The 10,571-nt window shown below is 42.7% G+C and overlaps 1 protein-coding gene across 1 annotated transcript in view; it reads left to right on the plus strand.

The window, feature by feature from the left end:
• Positions 1 to 7,010: 7,010 nt before the first annotated feature.
• Bloc1s6 (biogenesis of lysosomal organelles complex 1 subunit 6) overlaps positions 7,011 to 10,571 on the plus strand; it is a 14,753-nt gene continuing 11,192 nt past the window's right edge. Inside the window, exon 1 of the mRNA XM_005364383.3 lies at positions 7,011 to 7,182. Coding sequence (XP_005364440.1) covers positions 7,101 to 7,182 — 82 coding nt within the window. The 5' untranslated portion in view covers positions 7,011 to 7,100. The remainder of the gene's footprint in view (positions 7,183 to 10,571) is intronic.

A 10,571-nucleotide genomic window follows, 5' to 3' on the forward strand; every position in this document is an offset into this window, starting at 1 on the left:
GGGTATGCTGTGCATTCATTTTCATTGAATTATAGTAAGGCTTTAAGTTCCTTTCTTCCTTGACCCAGTGGTGCTTCAGTAGAGAGCTGTCCAGTTCCCCTTAGTTTGTGAACTTCCTACTTTTGAAATTCAGCTTTAATCCATGGTGATCTGGTAAGGGAGAAGGGGTTATTTCAATTTTCTTGTATCTGTTGAGATTTGCTTTTTGACTGAGTATGTGGTCAATTTTGGAGAGTGTTCTGTGAGGGGCTAAGAAGACAGTAAATTCTTTTGTGTTCGGGTGAAGTGTTTGGTAGACAGCTGTTATGTCCATTTGAGTCATAACATGTTAGCTCCATTATTTTTCTGTTTAGTTTTTGTCTGGATGACCTGTCCATTGGTGAGAGTGAGATATTAAAGTCTCTCACAATGTGTGAGGTTTGATGTGTGATTTAAGCTTTAGTAATGTTTCTTTTACAAATGTGGGTACCCTTGCATTTGGGGTATAGATGGTAAGAATTGAAATGTCCTTCTGGTGGATTTTTCCTTTGATGTGTATGAAATCTTCTTCTCCATCTTTTTTTTTTTATTAATCTTAGTTGGAAGTCTATATTGTTTAATATCAGAATAGCTATATCAGATTGCTTCTTAGGTCTATTTGTTTGGAAAATCTTTTCCCAAACCTTTACTGAGGTTATGTCTGTATTTGGTATTCAGTTGTGCTTCTTGAATGCAGCAGAAGGATGGATCCTGTTTTCATATCCATTCTTCAGCCTGTGTCTGTTTATTGGGGAATTGAGTACATTGATATTGAGAGATATTAATGATCAATGATTGTTAATTCTTACTATTTTTTTTATGGTTGTGTGAAATATTTGGTTCCGGAGGGGTACATTTCATGATCAGATAGAAACCTGGTATAAGAAAACTCCCAGGAATCTACAGGGATGACCCAATTAAGACTACTAGTAACAGTGGATACATAGCCTGAACTGGCTATCTGCTGTAAGCAGGCAGGCCTTCCAGTGTAAGGATTGGGACACCAATAAGTCAGAATTTACAGTCTGTTCTGCCTATGGGAGGGGCTAGGGTAAAGGTGGCGCAGAGATAGTGGGAGTGGCCAACCAATGACTGGTCCAGTTTGAGACCCATGCCAGGACAGTGAGCCCACCCCTGACCCTGGAGTGCTAGGACCCAAAGGCTGCATGGCCCAGAGACCTAGGATATTTCTATTATTCTTAGGTTTGCTCTTTTCATAGTGTCCCAGATTTCCTGGATGTTTCATGTTAAGAATATATTAGATTTAACATTTTCTTTGGCCAATGATTCCATTTCTTCTATTGTATCTTCAATGTCTGAGATTCTTCTATTTCTTGTATTCTATTGGTGATGCTTGCATCTGTAGTTCCTGTTCTCTTTCCCAGATTTTCCATTTCCAGAATTTCCTCTGTTTGTGTTTTCTTTATTGCTTCTTTCCCCATTTTTAGGTCTTGAATATTTTCCTTTACCTGTTTTTATTTTTTCCTTGACTTTCTTGGCATTCTTTAAGAGATTTATTTCTTCCAATGTTTTGTCTTTCCCTCAATTTCCTTAAGGGATTTTTCTTTTCATTTCCTCTTTAAGGACCTCTATCATCTTCATAAAGTTATTTTTAAAATCACTGTAAGCCTGTCTTTGGCCTCCATCTTTGGAGGCCCCCATCCCTGGGCCCGCCAAGTCTTGACCCCTCCTGGAGGAAGGTCAAGATGAGCCCACCAAAATCTTGACCATGCCCTGAGTCTATTTAAACTGCTTCCCTGGAAAGTTTCCTCATGGTCCCTTTTCTTTCCCCCTGGTGGTCATGTTAGCAGCCTCCCGGTTCCCCCTTGGGGCACCTGAGAGGGCAGGAATCCCATTAAACCTGGGTATTTTTTAATTTGGCTTGTTGTGATTTGGCTTGATTGGGATTTTTGCATCGACGAAGAGCTTGCGTTAGGAAAAATTCCTAACAGTCATTTTCTTGTGCTTTAGCTGTGTTGGAATGTTCAGCTTTTGTCATCAGATAGCTGGGCTCTAGTGGTGACATATTGCCTTTCTGTTGATTGTGTTCTTACACCGAGGTTTAGGCATCTGGGTTTGGGATGATTATAGGTCTAAGTGTTGATTCCTGAGTTTGTCATTGTTTTGTTTCTTGGTTTCTGTTTCCTTTCTTGTTCTCTGGTCTAAGTAGCCAGGAGTTCTGGGACTGGTGAGTCTTCAGGTCCACTAGGGTGTCACCACTGGGGTTTTGAATGCCAACTTTGCCTCTGCAGCTCCTGTGTGGCCTCTGGGATCCTGGGTATCTACTTGGTCTCTGGGATTCCTAGTACGGGGTGGCCTCCAGTAAGACAGAAGTTTTCTGCTTTAGTTTTGGGTTGGGATATGGGGCTCAGGGAATGGGATGCAGTGGAAGGTTGTTGTGCCAGATTTAGGGAGTGTTAATTGGCAGTGGGTGGTGTGTTACCTGGATCCCTAGGACCAGCATGGTCTTTGGGAAAGCAGCATAAAGCAGTTGGAGTTGTGTACTGGAATATGAAGCCTAGGGAGCGGGTGCTGTTGGGTGGAATTTTAGGAGTGTTAGCTGTTAGCGTGTGATGGGCAGAGTCTTACCTTCGGTCTTTAGAACCATTCTGGCCTTGGGGTAAAGCACAAGTCTTCTGGCAAAGTTGTGGGCAGGATTTGGAGCCTGGGGGAGAGGGTGTGTCTAGCGCTGTTGGGCGGGCTTTAAGGAGTGTGAATTGGTGGGTGGTATGTTGCCTGGAGTCCTTAGGACTAGCCTGGCCTCCTGTAAAGCAACTGGAGTTGTAGGCCAGAATATGGAGCCCAGGGGAATGGGTTCATTTATTTATTTTTTTAAAGGGTTCACATTTTGAGAGGCTTTGGTTTACATGGTCAATCTTAGGTTCAGGAGTTTCCGTTCATCACGGCAGGGAGTGTGCAGTGAGCAGAGCAGTCCATACCTTGCAGTGATAGCCAGAAAAAGACACAGAATACCCTGCTGCCAGGCTTTTTCCTGCGCTCCTAGCAGTCCATTTTGGCTCCTGGCCCATAGAGGGTACTGCCTGCATTCAGGGAAGGTCTGCTCTCACTCTAGTGAAGCTGGTCTGGAAACACTCTCACAGGCACACCCAGAGGTGTGCTTGAGTAATCTAGGTACTTCTGAATCCAACTAGGTTTATATCTCTGACCAACCTTCACTCTTGATGAGCATCAGGGATTGGGGGTGGTGGGAGATTTGAGAAGAGTCCTGAGAATATTCATGGCAGGGGAATTAGGACACTATGATGGTGCCATGTGCATTATATGGGCACACTTTCATGTGCTCACCAAGAAACTGTTTCTGCAAGTGAAGATTATGTTTGGTTGACACCCACCATCCCCCCCCCCATCCCCATTTCAGAATCAAGCACATATTTTCCAAGGCTCCTTGTCTGGATATAGGCTGGCTTGTCTAACTCTGTCCTTGAGAACATCAACAGAGTAAGCCCTTTCCAGCAGAGGTCACCACTGTTTATCCCATGCTATAAGAGAGCCTGCAGTAGGAACGGGAAGCGGAAGTTCAGCCATGGGAGCTCATCCACAGAGAGAACATGTATCAGCAACTTCAGCTGACAGCCTCAGCCTCCCCAGTTGGTTTCAAGCTCCCAATTTGATGATGTTACTCCTATTTGTGGCTAATTATTCCTTTATATGGAGGCCTTACCTAATGGGCAATTCCACCATGCCAGAGACTATCACTGGGGAACTTCAGCAGTCTGCCATAACGGGGCTGCCACAGTGAATTTCTTTCTGCTGGCTGCTTTGAGCTACTAATTTGATTATGTTTTGCTATTTATCCATCCATCCAACCCATCCACTTGCTATTTATTCTTTTACTTTGGCTTCCTATATACTTACTAAAACTTCAGTCAAAACCCAAAGTTTGGTTATTATAGATCATTGTCTGGACAGTACAGAACACTGTTAAACATTTTCTAAACTCCCAGAATCTGTAACATCAAGACAAACTCTAATGTAGCCTATGGAATTTGGTATATAACAATGTTTCTGGTGGGCAGGAACCAGAGTTGTTTGGTTTTTTTTAGTATATCCTCTAAGGTACCTAGTTTAATCCTAAGAAGTATTACATTAAGGTATTTGGAGTGTATACCCTTGGTCTGTAGGATGAAATGGGAAAACTAAGGACACCTCAAAAGACATATGCAACTCAAACTGTCGTGTTTTTTGTAACCAAATTCCAGCGTTCTGCTTTTGAGCTCTGTGCCACACGCAGAGGGTCCTTAACGAGGAAGCGGTACATTGAACTGCCATCTGTAAGAGAAAAAGAAGGAAAAGCTCAGAGATAAAAGCAAGAGGAGTCAGTATAAACTCCTTGTTTATTTAGATTGGAACATAATCTTAAAATTTCCAACAAGAATTCTGCTTAGAGCAAAACAAATCATAAAGATAGGCAGGATATAACTGCTTCTTTCACTCATTCAGTTTAAATAACCAATATTTAAACATTCATGAGATATACCTAATACTGTGCCAAGATATGGAGCGCTAATGACAACTCCCAGGATATGGCTCTATCCCAAAGGGCCCTACTACACTGTTGGTACATAAAACTCACAATCAAGTAAGGTTGCCAGGTCATGTGACATCAGGTGCCATGTCACATACTTCCGATTTTGGAAATTACATGTGAAATTACCTGGCACGAGCAAGAAGGAAACACAGAACACGCAACAACCTGCTTAGGAGTTTATTAGAGGGGGCACATGCAGGCCTGGGGATCGGTGTGCAGAGAGAAAGATGGGACACCCAGCTTTTTAAAATGAGCACAGGGGGTTGGCATGACTACATCATATGCAGATGACAGGGTCACATCTGCGAGCAAGGGCTTAGCTGAGTCATCGTGGACATAATCACGCATGCGTGTGCGTGGGTCACTCAGGGCCTTTTAACATTCAGGCACTTCCGCCTGAGGGCCCATTTGCACGTGCATGGCTCGAGAACCTGGAAGTATCAGCCTTATGTGGCTAAAATCATTACAATGTGTATTTGGAATTACAGGCTAGGGCATCAATAGTTCACCAATTAGCCAATTTACTTAGGATTATTTTGGTTCTCTGTGAATAAAGTTTTTATTTGGCATTCATAATCCAAGAGAAGAAAACATAATGCAAGAGAAGAAAAAGAAGATTCCTAAGGAGGAATCAAGTAATCAAGTGCTAAATAAATAGCAGGAAGATGCTTGTAGTTACAAAACGTTATTACTGTAACTTCTGAATGAAAGGAGGAAGTGAGATAATGAATAGCTTTTAAAGTAAAGGTTCCCCGGTGGGGAGAGGCAGGAGGATCAAGAATTCAAGGCCAACTTTAATTACATATTGAGTCTGAGGCCAGCCTAGGCTACATAACACATTACCTCATAAAACAAACAATAAAAAAACCCAATATTATTTTAGAGCACTTTGAAAGAGGGATAGGCCTTTGAAAAGAGTATTCTAGTTTGGAGCAGGAGCAAGGATTGCGTAAGATGTTTGAAGGGTGGCACACTGCCTTTCTATTGCTACAATAACATTAACATCACTGGAAATGTGACAGCTCCGAGGGGAAAGGTTATGGATATGTTATGGATATGTTATGGCCCTAAGAGGAGGTATCCTGGCAGTCAGGAACCTAAGAATACCACAAAGCCACACCACACAACAAACTCACACAAGGTATTTATTGGGAGGGACCCAAGAGGGTGGCTGCCTCTGCTTGGGTGAGAAGCAGCAAAGAGCTGAACAGAAGGCAGACTTTATAGAGGATTTCTTGGGGGTTGTGGTGGAGGTTTCCAGGGGTTTGTCTGGGATTAGAGGGATTTTTGTAGCCCGATCTTGGGCTTTTTCCCCCCTAAAGGGTGGGGCCTGGAAGGGCTAGGAACAGGGAAGTTGGTGGCAGGGGACTTATAATTACTTTAAAAATCTATAGTTTAGCAGCCTCACAGGAAATAAAAATCTAGGTAATTCATAGAATTGAGTTCCATTACTTCAGAGAGGAGTCGGTTTTCTTACCTTTTTCAAGAGGTCACCCACCATTCAGATCGAAGACCCCCTTCCTTTGTCTTCAAATCCATCAGTGTTACATCTGTTTAATCATCCTTGATAGTCAAATCTCTCTCTCTCTCTCTCTCTCTCTCTCTCTCTCTCTCTCTCTCTCTCTCTCTCCACTTTCCCTCTTTCAGTTTTAAAGACTGGGCCCATGGAGCAACCTTCCTATTTTAAGGTCAAGTTCACTAGTAACCTTTATTTGTCGCCACGCACCACGCACCCTAATGTATTTAGAGGTCTCTGGGATTAGGCTGCGGACATCCTCCCTTCAGAGAGTAAGGAGGTGCTACTCTTGAACTGAAAAATGGCTAAAAAGGAACTGTGAACATACTGACGAGGGCAATCGGGAGCCAGTGCATTCCCAAGGCGTGACGTTATTATTATTATTTTCTTAAAGATGGCTTTGGCTCCAGCAGAGAAAACTGAACAGGTAATTTGTAGAGTAATATTAGAGGCTACTAGAGGTGAGAGTCTAAAAAACGACAGAGGATCGTTACATTTGTTGTGGAGCTGAGTCAGTCCGCACCCCTGTGCTTTCCGTCAGAACTCACGATGTCGTCCCGCAGGATCTCAGCTGGTGCTTTTGGTCATTTGGATTAATTTGTTCAACTGATGCTCTAACAACGCCTACGTCATCTGCAAGCAACTGGAAGAGATTCTAAGCAACGCTCAAACTCACAGGCCTGAATAATTCAGTGGTTCACGTTCTTAAGACTTCTGCTTAAATCGGACAGAATACTAAAAAGATCCACCAGGTTGGGGCTACACATCGGGTCCGTTTTTCCGGTTACCACCGTCCGCCCACTGGGAAAACAAACCCGCACGCGCACCTCTGTGTCCACCGTGCTGACGCGAGGGGGCGGCGGGCTTTCCCGACTGGCTGGAACGAGCGACGCCTTCCGCATTCGTCACTTCCGTGTGCACCGCGGCTTTTGACCGGCTACGAGCTAGGTTCCTATTTCTGGAGTCTGACTTCTCACCTGCACGCAGCTCGCCTTAAGCGGCGCTCAGAGCGGGGACATGAGTGTTCCTGTGCCACCGCCCCCGGACGGGGTCCTGACCGGGACCTCCGGCAGCCTGGAGGCCGGCGAGCCCACGCTGGGTACGGCTGTTCTGCAGGGCGACTGCCCACCTGGGCCGGGACCGAGTGGGGGGGACTCCAGCGCAGGCTGCCCTCTTGCTTTGGGTACCCACGAGCGGAAACCTTGGTCCCCACTGTTGGGTGCGGTCGGTTTTTGAGAATTTTAAGTTTGTGTTGTTTTTTGACTATGTGTCATAGCGTCAGTGGTTGGGGATGGGTTTGTCGGAAAGAAGGTCGATTTTCAGAGAACTGTCCAATATTGGCTATTCGTGAAATAGTCTGACTTACTTGGTGGCATTATTTTACCCGTCACCCATCATTACTTACTCCAGAAGCCGTCCCAACAGTTCCAGGAGAGATTTGAGCATCAGTGCTCGAACGCATCCATTAATTTTCTGTACAGCCAGATGGACACTATTCCTGTACACCATTGTCTCTGTGAGATTGAGACTATCACCATTCAAAGCATTTTCTATGCGCTTTGGTTCATATGAGGCACCCTAGATGAGGAAGGCTTGTCGGACCCTTAAATAATTTCTTGGTTCCAGAAATAGGAAGCTACAAATCACTCTTAGCATTTCCTGACCCTGCTTTTCTTAATGACGTGTTTTCCTGGCTTGTTCAATTATGTCTGCAAATATACTGTAGTATCTACTTGCAGCTTGGGCCATTCATGGTTTTGCACAGAACTCACAAACAGCATGAATATAAATTAAAGCCGATTTTAGAGAGCGGGCGAGAGACTGATAGGTGCTGCAGATTGATCTGGGACTTCTTGCTAAACAAGCGCTCTTTCGCAGAGCTGCCCGATCTTCTGTTAATGGTGTGAGGTTACTCACATGAAACTTTGAAACTGTGTTCTGCTCTTCTTTTGACTTCCTTCTCCTTAATGCAGAGGGTTCTGTGTTTGCACCCTGGAGCCACTAGTTCTGAAGCTAGTTCACCTATAGTCTTTATTCTTCCAGTATTGTCTGTTCTATTGTTACAGTACTGCTCCAAGAAAGCTCCAGTCATGTCATTCCCTTGCTTAGAATCTCTAAATGGCTTCTTACCACTTACTAAGTTTAGATGTATAAAACTGCCGCACAGGGATCCTTACTGGCTGGCTGTATGGTATATGTTAACAGTTTACTGTTGCTATGCTGTGTGTTCCCGTGATTCAGACACATTTTATTCCCATTTTTTCTCATTTTTTCCTCCTAACAATGTTGCATCCCTTCCGCTCAGATTTGTATCCATTTGGAAGTGGTGGTTGGTGAAAGTTGGTGCCATCTTTTAGGAGGTTTTTGCAATGTCAAAGATTACACAGATGTTTTGCCCAGCTGTTTTCTAAGAATTTATTCCATGGAAACAGGAACGCGCAAAGATTAGCTAGGAATATCACTGTAGCTTCCTAGCAACTGGAAGATCACAAATATTTTCACTGTTTGAAATAGCAAAAAGAGAAAATAATGTAATCTATACACAGGAGACTGGGTTGACTACTATAGAATTTTGTTCTGCTAAGAAGAACCGAGTAGATCCGTATACATTGCTGCAGAAATATCTCTAGGAGGTATTTAAAAGTTGCCATGGGTGGCGGCACATGCCTTCTCTTGGGAAGCTGAGGTAGGAGGATCAAGGCCAGCCTAGGCTGTGTGGCAAGACTTTGTCTTAAAACTAAAATAGAAGACCTTCAGAATAGTATGTTTCATTTACAATGAAAAGACCCTGTGCATGACTGGGTAAAGACAGTTTCTAGATGTCTGTGTCATAATCCTGCAGAGTGACTTCATTGGAGTTAGGCCATGAGAAGGACTGTTCTTTTTCCGTTGTGCCTTTCTAAGTTTTTGCAGTGATTAATACAGAGAACAAAAGGAAAGGAAATGAAGGCGTTCAGTGTCTTCAACACCCAGACTACCTTAGAAATCATCTCAGACTCCATAACAGTTCTGGTAATGACTTTGCATACTCACCTCTATTGTGCCTACCAGGGAGGAGGATTTACCTTATTTATTGTTATGACTAAAAAATTAATACATGGTACGTGTTCAGCAATGTTCATTGTGTGAATCTGGTAAGGACCCCTCCTTTTTTTCTAGTCTTCTACAATGAAGTACTTGGAACTTAGCAACTAAATATGTATAAAAACATTAACTGAAACCTACCCAATGATTAATAGTAGTTAGAATGGGAAAGGGAGGCCCATGAGTTAGAGTTAAAGTGTGTATGTATGTGTGTGTGTGGGGGGGGTGGTGTAGGTGAATTTGTTGTTGCGTCTTAAAATATCCTTATTGGGTAAGTCTTCCTCTTTGCTATTTCATTTTTGGTTTGGAGTGTTTCAGTTTCTGTTTACTCTTTCCCATTTGAATTCTGCCTTGCAGTTTTGAAAATTCTAGTTTGTGTCTTTAGGGTTAAAATTGAAATTGTACAATTTTATCTTGATTTTCTAAAAGATTGAATATGAGAGCTTGTTTTCCTCAGCCTTTTCTGAATTTAAATCTGTGATGAGCACGCCGAGAACTGTAGTAATGTGTGTGAAACACTCTAGAAAGTCGTCTAATTTGATTTTTAAAAGAAATTGTTTATTTTCATTTTCTGTGTGTTTTTTCTACATGTATGCATATTGTACTATGTGTTAGTCTGGTGACCTTGGAATCCAGAGAGGATGTTAGATCCTTTGGAACTGGAATTATAGATGGTTGTGAGCTGCCATGTGGTTGCTGGAAACAAAACCTGGATTCTCTGTAAGAGCATCCAGTGCTCCTCCCTGAGTCACCTCTCCAGTCCTATCTTAATTTGATGGTAACGCTTGTTACCAGACTACAATTGATGACAGATGTGCCCGAGCTTAATGTTAATTATGAAGTGCTTTTGGGATACAATTTTAGCGCAGTGAACATTTTACCATTTTCGCATTCAATATCCATGATTGTAAAAACCTTATAAACATTCATTGACCCCCACTTTGAAACGGCTCTGTACTTTTTTTCCTGGAAATAGTAATTGATGGGTATTCATCTTAGATATTTGAATGCCTGGAAAAGGATGAGACATCATTCCTGGCATCAGGTCTAGATTAGCCCATAACGTGATTAGAATACACTATTTCCTGTAGCAAATTAAGGTGCTGAATCTTTTTTTTTCTCTGAATTGAGTCATCACACATCACTGAACTTGTGTTAGTAGGCCCAGGTTCTGGGTCCCTGTTTCTCAGCCGACTTTCCTAGCATTGACCCTGGTTCACAGAAGGTGCTGAGTCTTAACTGATGAATGATAAACAACCCCCTTTAATATGTAAATATACTGAGCAAAAAATGCCCTACATTTTTCTTTCTTTTGTATTCAAAACTTTTTTTAGATATGCCTTTTTGTTTATATAATTTCTTCAACAGTTTTTATTCTCTACTTGGTTGTGAGTCTAACCTTTA

This window comes from Microtus ochrogaster (assembly GCF_000317375.1).
Source record: "Microtus ochrogaster isolate Prairie Vole_2 chromosome 14 unlocalized genomic scaffold, MicOch1.0 chr14_random_1, whole genome shotgun sequence".
NCBI classification, from domain to species: Eukaryota; Metazoa; Chordata; class Mammalia; order Rodentia; family Cricetidae; genus Microtus; species Microtus ochrogaster.